The sequence below is a fragment of the Scomber scombrus genome, chromosome 6 (assembly GCF_963691925.1).
Source record: "Scomber scombrus chromosome 6, fScoSco1.1, whole genome shotgun sequence".
Classification (NCBI taxonomy): Eukaryota; Metazoa; Chordata; class Actinopteri; order Scombriformes; family Scombridae; genus Scomber; species Scomber scombrus.
This window is the reverse complement of record NC_084975.1, coordinates 24075843-24089452: the sequence shown is the minus strand read 5'-3', so window position 1 is coordinate 24089452 and position 13610 is coordinate 24075843. Positions and strand designations below refer to the sequence as shown.

Sequence of the window (13610 nt, the reverse complement as noted above, 5' to 3'; positions counted from 1 at the left end):
CATGTGACACATGCACCAGTTTCCACCTGAAACTCATTTACATCCTCCTGCGCCACCCTATTTCACAATGAAACTGAGCCTTCTTCTTTCTTTCTTTCTTTCTTTCTTTCTTTCTTTCTTTCTTTCTTTCTTTCTTTCTTTCTTTCTTTATCAATGTCTTTCTTACACTCACAATTGAAAACTCACTATTTTATATCGAAGCCCACTTCCGCCAATGTGGAAGTTTTTCATTATTAAAATAATGAAAAAGGATACGAAAGATATCAGTCATTATTTTGAGATACTAAGTCATTATTTATGAGATATTAAGTCATATTTTGAGATACTTAGTCATTATTTTGAGATAGTTTCACAGTTTTTGAGATACTAAGTCGTTATTTTGAGATACTAAGTCATCATTTTGAGATACTTAGTCATTATTTTGAGATACTAAGTCATCATTTTGAGATACTAACTCATTATCTTTGAGATATTAAGTCATATTTTGAGATACTAACTCATTATTTTGAGATAGTTTCACAGTTTTTGAGATACTAAGTCGTTATTTTGAGATACTAAGTCATTATTTTGAGTTACTAAGTCATTATTTTTGAAAAAGGTTTCTCATTATATTTTTTTTCATCACATTGGCGGAAACAGGCTTTCATAATTGTAGAACTGATTTTAATGTGTGATTAATGATGTCTGTCACGTTTTTTAATGTGTTGTTTTCTATGCTGTAATTTTTGTTTGTTTGTTTATAGTCTGTAATATGCTTTTAGTGTGTTGTTTTTGTATCACCATTTTAACTTAAAGTGTGTTAAACCACTTTATAAATAAAATGTGGGCTATCATTATTATTATTATTAATAATAATAATAAATATTACATTTTAAAACAATTTTCTATAGACAAGCTGGACATTTCTAATCGTTTTTTCAGTTGCAACTAATGTCTTTGTTGGTATAAGCTAGGCCTTGTTAATCGGTTATTATCAATAACAAAAAAACAGGTAACTTTAACTAACCATTAGTAAAAGCCATTAGTTACAACTTATAAACCTTCTCTAAAGTCCACCCTACTTGGTCAAACTGTTTCCAAAGTTGTTCCACACTGCTATGAACACATACATTTCTGGAGACATTTATTTTAATATTTTGTGCATACAAACATATTGAGTCCAAAAACTACAAAAAGCCTTGAAAAGACAGTGTTCGCTTTTTGTGTAATTACAGAATGTAAATGTATTACCGCCCCCCCCCCAAAAAAAAAAAAAAAAAAAAAACAACAACAAAAAACAACAACAAAACAATCCAAGAAACAATACAAATGAGATGACCTGGGTGTCCTCAGCAGTAGCCTACCTGCAGCTCTGAAGACAACACTCAAACAACTGTGGCCGTTATTGAGCCAAAAAGGCAGAATTTATAAAGCACAAAAGGTTTAACTCATAAATCTGTACTTGGCAAATTCAAAATGTTTTAATATATCTTAATTGTCACACTTTTTTTTAAATGGACAAACATAAATTTAAAAGACATTTCAAGGGAGCATCGCTTTCCTCTTTTATTCAATAATATAAAACATTATAATGCAAAACATTCTTGTGTCTGATTTACAAAAGCCAACGTCAGAGTCCGTCTGCAATAAAGACAATCGTCACAGCGCTTTTTACGATATAAGGCAACAGTAATACACAATCAAGTGTTGTATGTGCAGTAGCAGTATAAATTATCTTCAGACCTTCATTAAAAACACACATAAAAGTCACAAATATTAAGTGCAGTCTTAAAACAGAATAGTTATAAGAATAATATCCTCTAAGACATGGTCAGTAAAATGACTAGTAACTGTACACTCAAGAAAATAAGTTTGTATTCAATGTCCGTTTCACATATGAGACTCCAGCAGGCCAGCACTTAACATCTGACTGCAAACAATAACAGAGAGTGAGAGCCCTCTATCTGAGCTCTCCAGGGTAGTGATTAATGGCTTTGAAGCTCACTCAACACTGTCACAGTCTGGACACTTTAATGCACGAAGCATCACAGGGTTCATGTTTCTTCTGAGGGAAAATTGCGCTCCATTAAAGTGTCTGAATGCTGTCATACTTCACATGACCTGTATGAAATAAAAAGGTTGCTTAGCTGCAGCATCTACGTTGAGGAAATTCACAGCATTGCATCTTAAAAACATCCTGAATGTTACATGTATCATATAATAAGCACATCATTAAAACTACAAACTTATTATCTAGGCTGCTTCAATTAAAATTTTAAAATTAAAGCATCAATATATTTAAGTGGAATATCTGATTTTTTAAAAGTCAACATAGTCTTTCTGACTGTATTATGTATATCTATAGTAAACTATAAATCTAAAATCCTGCTCCTACAAGCTACAGTGGGAAAAATGAGGAGTTCATGATGAAAATGATCAAATATATTAATGCAGTGGTTCCCAAAGCCAGGGACGTCCATGTTCACGACACATTATTACAGCACATTTAACCCTGTCAAACATGCATGCATCTAATAACATAATTAACTGCTGCATTACACTACAGTAATTGCTACAACAGAGTCATCATTAATGTTATTAGTTCCACCTGTGGACTCATGTTTCCTGCTGATATGAGTTAAATATCTGCTGTGAATAACGTTTGTGAATCTCATTTATTTGGGATAAAAAACAAGAGTGCTCTGATGCTGTCAAGAAAACAGCAAAACAATGTAAGTATAGAAGTATTTTAACTATTTTCTGCTGTATTTCTGCATTTCATATGATATTGTTTATTGATGTAGTGTCTCTGTCACTTGTTCTCTTATTGTTCTATATTGATAATGATGCTAATGTGGTGCAATTTAAAAAAAAAAAAAAAACTGGTGATTTTTTCATAACACTTCTGTCAGTATGCGGAAAGTTTAAATTGTAGTTTGATACCTCAACTCAAGGTACAGTATCTGCCAACATAAGATCAGATCTGATACCAATACTCTGTTTTTCACAAATATAAAATATGCATTCTGTATCAAATTTATTGGGATATTTTTTTTTGCAATGTAACATGAGTCCAGTGATTGTTGTGGCACCAAAAACTAGCCTGAATGTGACTGAATGAGAGTAACTGGTAGCAGAAATACTTCATGTTTACAGTGACATTGGAAAGGAATCTGTATGGATTGGTAACGTCATAAATATCTATCTGGTTTCATACTGATTTTGCATATTAGATCAGTGAATCTGTAGTTTGGGTAATTCCGGTCTGACTACATACTATTTAAGACTTACCTGAGCTCTTCTTTTAGCCTGTTGAGTTTATCAAAGAGTCTGTCATTCTTGACGTGCATGGGAGCGCTCGGAACAAACCAGGCCGCAATGAACTTGCATATGACGACAACATGCTGAAAATAGAGACAAAAATCTTAGGAATGTACTCTCCTCTTCTGCCAATAAAAATAAAATTTAATTTAGGATAGCATCTCCTGATTTTTCTCATAGCCCAGCTCACCACAGATCATTTGAAACTCAACTGTGATGTATTGAGTTTCAAAATAGACATTCAGTGAGCCAGGGGAACATTGTGGAGTATTGTGTTTCAGTTGGATGATATAAAGAAATCAATCAGCTGTAACAAACATAGGTTAGTAATAACTTGTTTGGTCACGGTGCGTTAAAGCTTACCTCAAACAGGATGACAAAAGCAAAGCGCACAGCCAAAATTAGCCAGAACTGTGGGGTAAGACTGTAATCCTCATTGCTCCTGTAGTCTTTATAGCTGTGAAGAGGAACAGACCAAATGGTTGATGTTATCTCCCTTATCAGTTTTTTAAAAAGTAAATATGAAACTTTATTCACGTAAGACTTCTATTACCACAGGCGACACAGTCCTTACAGAAACAGTAACAGTGCAACACAATCAGGATAAAAGCAGGAGTTAATACCAGCTGTGTGAGCGCTATCAGTACGTTACGAAGCATCACAGAAATGTCTCTTCATCTGTAAATGACAAATATGATTCAAAGAGAACAAACCTGCAATAAGTGGCATTCAAGCCTCCCGGAGTTTTCATCTGGAAAGAAGTAAATTCCTTTAAGTTCCGGTCATCCATTCGGGCAATGGATAGGCTATTGTTGATGTACCCGACCATGCAGCTTGACAGAAAAACAGCAAATAATAACATATGTTGCACACAATGTGGTAGAAAATAAACATTTTTTAATCAAGGTTGACAGGGTTCTCACTCAATATCTGTTGCTGTGCTGTTGACACATGGACCGTAGTAGTAACGGTACACCAGCCGGGGGACGAAGTCAGAAGATACACCGATGACCAGCCCATTTGCAATGACGGCTAAGACACCAATAGCCTCCAACACATCTATCCACACACCTGAGGGCAAGCAACATAGATTGACATCAGGAGTAATTTACAGCATGTACTGTATTAACATGTAACATGTAATGACACATGCAGGTTATTTTACTTCCATAATGTCAATCATAATTTTTTTTTGGGGGGGGGGCGGTAATACATTTACATTCTGTAATTACACAAAAAGCGAACACTGTCTTTTCAAGGCTTTTTGTAGTTTTTGGACTCAATATGTTTGTATGCACAAAATATTAAAATAAATGTCTCCAGAAATGTATGTGTTCATAGCAGTGTGGAACAACTTTGGAAACAGTTTGACCAAGTAGGGTGGACTTTAGAGAAGGTTTATAAGTTGTAACTAATGGCTTTTACTAATGGTTAATTAATTTTTAGATCATCAGTGGTCCTCACCAATGTCGTTGGTTTTCTTGGGAACCAGTCGGCGCTCCAGAGTGACCATCTTAATGGCATCCAAGCGTATCTCAATGATATTGTTAATGAGGGCCAGTAGAGGAGCAAGAGGAAATGCTGCCACAAATATGGTGGTAAAGCTGAACTGGATCACTAAATAAAGAACAAAACAAACATTATTATTTAAATTATTAGTTGAGTGGGTAATGTTTTTTTTGGATAAAGCATTCCTCAGAGCACATACCCATCTCTAGAAACTCATTGAAGAGGCTGAAGGAGTCCACGTCATTGAGGCGGTAGTTGCTGCCCCAGTCTCGAAGCTTACAGTTGTCACACAGTTCAGCTCCCTCTTTGGTCTCTATATCATCTTTCAGGTAGCAGTGGGCACATTTTCTCTGTAGCTTCTGGGTTTTTCTCTTCTTAAACCACCTGTGTAACCAGCTGATGCAAACAAAAGAGAGCTTTGACAATCTCACACCCGATGATTTGAAAAGTGTATTATACTGTGGGCATGTGCAGAACTGATTTATACTTACGGGCCAGTGAACTCAAAGACATTGCTGATGGTTTGCTTGAGAACCATTATAATCGCCATTTGGATAAATAGGTCTGTGAGACATCCGCTAGGGTGACACTGTGCACATGAGGGTGAAAGGTTTAGAGTGAAATCAGTAATATATTTTATATTGTTAATATCCATATCAAAATCCAACATTTACTTTAAAAAATGTACATTTAGTAACTAGTATATCTTTGTTTACTCACTTCTTCTAACCTCCATTTCCCTGCAATTCGCACATAACCACCAGGATGACCATTTATCCTGTCAGGTACAAAAACAAACGATTATTAGTTTTACAAAACTAAATACATCAGGTTAGAACATTAATTTAAGTTATTTGTGTGTGTGGGTTTGGATTCTGAGCTAGGTGATATGGTTGAAATAAATTTCACAGTTTTAATATAAATATTTTACCCCAAATTAATAAAGAAAATCCAGAATCACATTAAAAAAATTGAATTCATTGTACTGATTGGATGCAACAGACTTTATTCCACTGTTACACTTAACATCAGATGAAATGATTTAAATGTATCAGTATGTATCGGTCTTTCTGATCCCATCATATATTTCACCACTTTAAGTTCATCTGCCATCCCTGACAGAGTCCACAAGTTCTTACCTGCCAAGAAAAAAGGCCACATAGAAAAGCGAGGAGAAATAGGTGAAGAACTGAAAGGTGAACATCTTGACAGTGAAACTCTTCTCTGTGGCAGCAAATGATCTTGTTTTCTCTGGTGAAGACAGACTTCATGTCAGTGTGAATGCAGTTCACTATTTGGCCAATGAAGGGCACAATCTTTCACATATGAGAGAAACCAATTTATACAGTAGAATTTCAAGTTTAATTTTAATATATTATACTATACTTTTATGAATGTCAGTGTTTTGAATTTGATGTGGGCAGCAACTGGGAGCCAGTGGATGGATATGAACAGTGTGTTCAGTATCTGAACAACAACAACATCAATCATGACACCCAAGTTTCTGGCAGACTTTGGTTGACATCTTGTGGGCATGTTACCCTTTTAAGTGAAGCAATATCTACTCATGACTCCTTGTCACATGTTGCAGTGACACAAGCAGAAAATGATGATGTTCCCCTTTCAGATGGTTTAGAAAAATTTCCAATATTTCACTATGAAAAAAAAGCAAAATTATTTGGCTATTTTCTCCCCATCTTATGTTTAAACTTTTGAATCCTCAGATTTATCATGTGACCCCTTGGGTTACCCGGAACCCCAGGTTGGGGGTCAATCAGTCAATCGACTAAATTTATCTGAAACTATGTTGATAATCGATTCATCGTTGCAGTCAATTTTAAAGCAACAATTTGTAACATTTTCTGGTGCCAGCTCCTCGTATGCGTGTCTTTTTTTGTAATATATGACTGCAAATTCAATATCTTAAAGTTTTAGACTGTTAGTCAGACTAAAAGCAATGAATATAGTAGCATATTTCCACTGTCCACCATAAACTCTAAAACCTGTTGTTCGTTCATGAATATGATTTAATATAGACATTGTGTTTTCTGTAATGTACATTTAAATATGTTCTTCTCAGCTCTTGTATGTGTGGTTTCATGATTTTTGATTTCCCTGCCATCATGTTTACATCAGAAAGCTGTTAAGTAATTCTCCCAATAAAGTCAGACAGCTTTCTGTCTCTTTTGGGCCACATCGTCTGTGTTGCCAGGCCGCTGTACTGTTCCATGCAGCCCTTGTCTGCCTGAACATGCTGCCAGTTATTTTGTCTGACATGCTTCCTGTTTGATTACCTGCACTCCAACTTCAGCCCTCTGAGATTTGTTTGCCTGTTGTCACTGCCCACCTGTTGACAACTGCTTCAAAAAAAAAGCTCATCTAATCCTCAAACTGATTAAATTCCAAAACAAAAACATAAACTGTATATAAAAGATGATGTTTAAATCGGCACGGAAACATAAGTGTGACAGCATAAATTTGAAATGTGGTACACAATGTGGTTAAATGATAGAAAATACAATGAGATAATATACCTATTTCACAGAGCTTCATGGCTACTACCCTGTTGACCTGCAAAGACAAAGACATAGTCACATTCACAAAGATTATTAGTAAAAGGCCACAGAGACACACATTAAGAGACTTGTGTACCCGCGTCATGACAGTGATGATGAAGTAATGGAAGATGGCCCCCAGCATCATTGCTCCGCTGTTGGAGTGGGTGCTGAGAAACTCCCATGATCCCTCAGCCAGGAGCACTGCTGCGATCACCCTGAACACCACCAACACATGTGTCAGGCCAATGATCACCAATATCTATGGAGACATAAAAACACTCATTTGTATTGTATTGTTTGTGAGGACTAACTCCTAACTACATGCTTCTAACCTTAATAATATAAACAACATCTTAATAATATAAACAACATGCCTAAACCTCATTCTTTTAATTTAAACCTGAACTCCAACTATATACAGGACCTTTAAGTATTTAATGTGAGGAGCAACAGAATCACAAATCACCCACCATCGCTGTAACACAGATCAAAACCAAAGTGCTGCGCAGATAGGAGTGCTTATATGTTTTGGGTTCACAGTTGACATTGTTCACAATTTCCAGGATCAGTTCCTCCTAAAAATGATATATAAAACACACAGCAATGAATTTCCAAATAAGCACTGACCTGAAATGAAAGAAATGGGGTGTAAATTAATGTGTAAAGAATATGAAAGTGATTGTACCTCATCCTCACTCCAATCAGACACTTTCCATTCACACACATAAGAAGCTCGATGTCTCTTCCAGAATTCCAAAAACAGCGTTGCTGTAAAGAAAAAACTATTTAAATGAGCTGATAAAGCCTCAGTGTAACAAAATGTAAACTGAATCAGAGTTACAGGTTTTTATAACACAGATCTGCTGTGATAAGCGTTAACTTTTGCCACTTGTGGGGTTATTAGATAGCAGTTTTACATGTATCTTTCTCTGAATATAATTAGAACACAAAAGGGGTTCTTTTTAAGTTTTGGGGAAGTGAGACAACTTTGGTTAAAGTTTGGGTTATTTCTAGTGAATAAAAATGTTTGCAAAATTTGATCAGCAGCAGAAACCCAGGAACTAATCCCTTTTTCTGTGGTCTTACTATAAACTGCTACTTAGATAGTCTATCATATGATGTGAGTTCCAGATGTTACTTTTTTTTAGACCTTAAATACAAACTTATAATGATTTACTTTTGTTTTTTTAAAACAAGCATTTCAAAAACTTTCCATTCAAATTCTGTTCTGCAATATCCATGTTTCACTTTTCTGTCCCATGATGCATTATTTTTCTTTCTTATTATATTTGCTTATTTCTGTGAAGACTGCAGTGACTATTCTAGTTTACTGAACTTTTTATATGAGATATGAGAATATGTTTGAAAACAGACTGTTAACGTTCGAAAAATCCACAAAACACAGAAGTACTCAAAAGACAAAAAGCTGGATAGGAGCCTTTATACTGTATGTGCTCTTATGGATGACTGCTCGACCACCCCCACAGCCAGATGGCCTGGACTGATTAAGGTGTGAGTAGCCAGGAGGAGAAGGTTCTCACAGTGATGTGGCATCTCCTTGGCAATGCACATCTCAGTGATCATAAAAAAAACATCCACGCAGTTGGATAAAATAAATTTGAGGCACATAAAATACTTGGTTGTACATGTTGTACACTGTAACCACACATAGAGGATATTCAGTTTATTGTAGAAGAGTGTGTCCTTTTTAAATGAGTCAATTTCAAAGGTTTTTATGGTGTCTAAAACAAATTTGTATGTGCATGAATTATGAATCTTAAACAGGAATCTGAAGATAGAAAATACATGCAGAAACATGAATACATACAGTGTTATATAGACATGCAGAACTCACCCCACACTGCCATGAACATTGCAAAGAGCACTGTGCCATTATTGTCGAACAGCAGGCTCACCTGTGGATAGACAAGACCAGCAGTGAGCACCAACAGGTATGTATACCAATCAGATCTTTACTGATAAGTGCACTGATGTACCTTGGCATACGTGCAGGTGTCGGAGAGCTGCCACACTTTGCATTTTTTGTCACAAAGTGGACACATGACTATGTTTGCCTCACAGACCTCCTTTCTGCAACACAATGGACACTTTTTTTATTATTACAGTGTAGTAATTTATGGTAGGGCACAGTAGCTGCAAAGATGTGAATGAACTTACATGAGGGGTGAGCTGTTGAAAAAGGCGAGGCCATAGAGGAAGACAATAACCCCTATGATAGCAGGCGGGATGAGCAGATATGTGTACCAGCCCAGCCACAGGTAGTACAAGGCAACCTTCTCCCCAAAGTAGTTCCTGACACACACACACACAAACACACAAATACATGACGGAGAAAGATGCAACTCAAAGGAAATGATATGCAGTTAATTGTCTCTATAAAATTAGATTTAGTATAAAAAGTACAATGTAAACACAATTTCTAAATATGAATCTTACACATATCCAGTTGAAAACAAGTAGTAGTTTATCATGTGTTTATTATAAATTACAACTTGACATTATAGAAAACAACAGTTGGTGACATGATGCATGTTTGCACTGTGCTCTGCTGTTTGTACATAACTGAATCTAAGGACAAAGACAACAGCTCTGATCTGTTCCAGCCTTAAGAGCATGATGTTATATAATTAGTCCAAACAATGCTTGAATCACACAAAGGATGACATATTTGCTGTTGCCTCGTTAATACTTGAACCTTCCTCATAGTAGAATGAAATGGCAGCATTAAGTGCTACTGTAAAAGAAAAACAAGCAGGAAAATAATGAATAGGTTGTTGTGTTGCAGGCCAAACCTGACAGCATTTATGGGTTGCCCTTGGAGACAGGCTGTCCATCGAGCCCAGCTCTCCTTCAACTCTCGCTGTTTCTTTTTCTGCAGCACACAAAATCAAAGGAAATCACAGACGTGAAGAACAGCTTTGTACAAGCCAGTTTATACAGCATACAATCATATTGTAAAAACAGAAACTTTGATTGTAAAACAGAAACTGTAAACAATTTAAAAAGATTTATTACGTTATACATACAAATAAAACCATCCAAATTCAACACTGTCTCATATTTAGAATACATTTTTTTATATTTTAATTTCTTTCATTTAACTTTATGGAAACATCTTTCAGTTGTCTTTTATAGTGTTATACTATAGTATAAATAAAACAGAATGACACACATTGACAGAGGTGCAGCCTTGTTTGCTAACACATATATTCCCACTTACTCACAACATTAGATGACTCACTACAATAACATGACTGACATGGAGTTCCTGTGAACAAAAACTTTTTTTGGCACCTTTGTGTTGTTTAGGAGGGCTATTTGCCAAGTTTCACTTCATAAATTAAGAAGCTCTTAAGAAAAGCAGAACACAATAGGGTCACTACCCAATCTAACAATGGCAGACATGGTATCACTAACAAGGGAATGTTGATTCAGTTCTCATACAAGGACATTTTTTCAGGTGCCCTTTGTTATCAGTCTCTACTCATATCATCTCAATTTGACAAAGTAATAGTGCCAAGTAATCAACTGTTAAACCTGAAGTTCCTTTCCGAGCCCTGGCAAAATACAATTATCAGGTCAGACATGGTGACAACATTGCAACCTACAGTATAATAGTTTGAGATCATCCATAATGCTTGACAAAGACATGGATTGTGTATAATATATGTTGGGATTTTTTTTTTTACCTCATGCAAGCAGAACTTTGCCTCAAAAACCTTCATCTTCATGAGATCCCGCAGAACCTCTGGGAAGATTAACAGATAAGTGGTATAACATGAAAGATTAGGAGTCTGAATACTTGAGAAGGAACAGGGAGTGTATTTTCAGACTAGCTCACCTCCTGAACGGATGGGGGTGTGATTCAAGATGAAGTGAACAATCCTTATCCTGAAACAAGGACAAATAAAACTTGTTGCATTAGAGTCATCTCCATGTCATGTATGTATTTGGAAAATAGATTGTTTTGTCTAAATGTGCACAAGAATGCAATTGTAATGATACGATCATGTGGAGCAAATAGACAATCGCAGATGTTATTTAAAGCATCGGTGACTGTTTAAAATACAACAACAGCTATGGCAGCGTGTTTCACCTGGTGCTGAGAGGCACAATGTTCTGATCTGAGCTCCAGTTACAGGCATCAGACACTTTGAGCAGATACCTGTACTTCTCAAAAATTTCTTTAGGCGCTTGAATCCCATAGAAGACAAGGTCATCATCTATAATTTTCTAAAAGGAAAACATAAAGACAAAATGAATGGATGCATCATTTGATTGTTTTTAATAAAATGTTCAAAGATGTAGAAATAAGAAAAAGTTAATGTTTGTTGCATTAAACACTTACTGTGACTTTCAAGTTCTTTTTTTTTAGTTCTTCAATATATTCGGTTTGCATTTTGAAAACCTCTCTCTCCTGTTTATCCATTGTTTTGGCAACCAGGACATAGTCGTATGATAGCGGAGTGTGCTGTGTGATGATGAAATGATACACCAAAGTAAAAATTTTTGGGGGATTATACAGGGAAAACTTTATTTGTGGTGTGTATCAATAAGGCCATAACTGACTAAATGTTTTTAAAGTGGACACATAAAATGATCTTACCACAGGAGGAATTGATGTCTGTTCATTGCCATTCTCTTTCACCACTCCCATGAATTCCAGAAATTCAATACTGGGCTATTCAACATATTAATGAAAAAGTAATACAGTAGTAAACAATTCATACACTAATGGTAAATGTGCACATCATGAATAAATCATTACATTTTTTTAATGATAGTAAAAGTATGAGTGGAATGTTGCTTTACATGATGATTAGAGTGAGTCATGCTGCTGATATTGAATATTAAGCTTATTAAAATAAGAAGAAAGGTCATCAGGAACAAAAGGATCCAGTCTCACTGTGACGAGGGGGAGTGTCAGTGGATGCCACTGTGCTGTACAGATCCTGACTCACCATGGAGGACTGTCACTGGAGAGGGTAAATCTAATCTGACTGAACTGCATGGCAGGCTATGTGCTCTCACCCTGTCATGCCAGTCTATGATACTCCCTTACAGAGCGCATTCTGCACACTGGTATATGCAGAACAAGACAGTGAAGGTGTGGCAGATCTGGAAATGCACCTTGAACATTGTGACATAGGAGGAGGTTCATACTGTATGCCTTTAAATCCTAATCAATACATGAAGTAATGATTATATAGTCCACTCATGAATTGTGCAAGGGTCTGCTAATTAAGCAATACAATGAGGTTGTGTTGGATCTATAAATGCAGGACTAAAGGCAGCAGGCCTGTGGCAATTTAAACACAGATTTTATGATAGGAGCTGGTTTCAGCTCCATTATGTTTCGACATGATCTCTGTGTTAGAGCAGTGTATGTATGAATAAAATCACTTACCTGCCTCCTGTGGACGGGCATGATGAGTATAAGTGCTGAACGCTGATGCGACTTCCCGGATTTAAAAAAACAAAACGCTTCAGCCACCTTTCCCTTATCCAAAATCCCTCCAGTCAGCTCACCGATATGCCCAACTATAAAACGACATGACGGCTGTTGAACAAGCAGTAGGTAACTTCCGTACTTCCTCAAGGAACAAACGTGTTGTTGTCTTACAAGCTGAGGAATGTAAAAGCGACTCTACCTGTTGCTGGTGTCAGAGCATTTATCTGCACAGCCTCCACCTGTCTCAGTTCAATGTCAACAGTGGGAGTCAATGCAAAACTCAAACAAACAGGCTCTGTTGTATGTTACAGTAGCTGCAGAAAAAAAGGAGTGAATAATCCTGATTTGTGTTGGCAGGTGCGATGGAATTGCATGTTTTTTTGCCTCCTCCTCAGTGGAGCAAAATGCCATTAATGCACCGCTAGATGGCAGCAAAGTCACTGACTGACTTGGCTCTGACTGAATCATCCTACACACGTACAGTAAGGCACTCCTGACTGTGACATTTATCATTGCAACACTTGTCATAAAATGAAAGCATCGTAGGCCTACTGATATGTTGGACAGGTTAATTGAGATTCATAGTTGATTATTGAGTCTTGAGTGTCCTGACCAACATGAAATAAATACCCGTTCATTGTCAACAATCAAAATTATCATACAGGAACAATGTTAGTTTTGGCGTTAATTCCCTATAGTAATTAACTTAATTAGACCATTCCTTAAATCAGCGGTGTCAACCTGAAATCCCCAGGGGTCCCGGAGGGGGT

General features: G+C 36.4%; 1 protein-coding gene across 1 annotated transcript; it reads right to left on the bottom strand.

Moving 5' to 3' along the window:
• Positions 1–3266: 3266 nt before the first annotated feature.
• LOC133982228 (anoctamin-9) lies at positions 3267–13071 on the bottom strand. Its single transcript, XM_062421189.1, has 24 exons — positions 13040–13071; positions 12796–12929; positions 11995–12069; positions 11737–11859; positions 11485–11621; positions 11230–11279; positions 11078–11136; positions 10181–10260; positions 9546–9680; positions 9365–9458; positions 9223–9283; positions 8053–8135; positions 7838–7942; positions 7462–7626; positions 7344–7380; positions 5949–6060; positions 5530–5587; positions 5301–5398; positions 5009–5205; positions 4765–4917; positions 4224–4371; positions 4014–4133; positions 3664–3757; positions 3267–3383 (listed from the first exon to the last, which is right to left on the bottom strand). Exons 2-24 carry the CDS (start codon positions 12814–12816, stop codon positions 3267–3269), a joined length of 2322 nt encoding a protein of 773 aa, XP_062277173.1. The 5' UTR covers positions 12817–12929; positions 13040–13071.
• Between the last annotated feature and the right edge of the window lie 539 nt (positions 13072–13610).

Coding starts and splice junctions, on each gene's coding strand:
- LOC133982228 (XM_062421189.1), bottom strand. CDS start 12,816: ATGCCCGTCCACAGGAGGCAG. Junction 7,627..7,837: donor TGATCTGTGTTACAGCGATG/GTGGGTGATTTG, acceptor ATGTCTCCATAG/ATATTGGTGATCATTGGCCT. Junction 5,206..5,300: donor GTCTTTGAGTTCACTGGCCC/GTAAGTATAAAT, acceptor TGTTTGCATCAG/CTGGTTACACAGGTGGTTTA.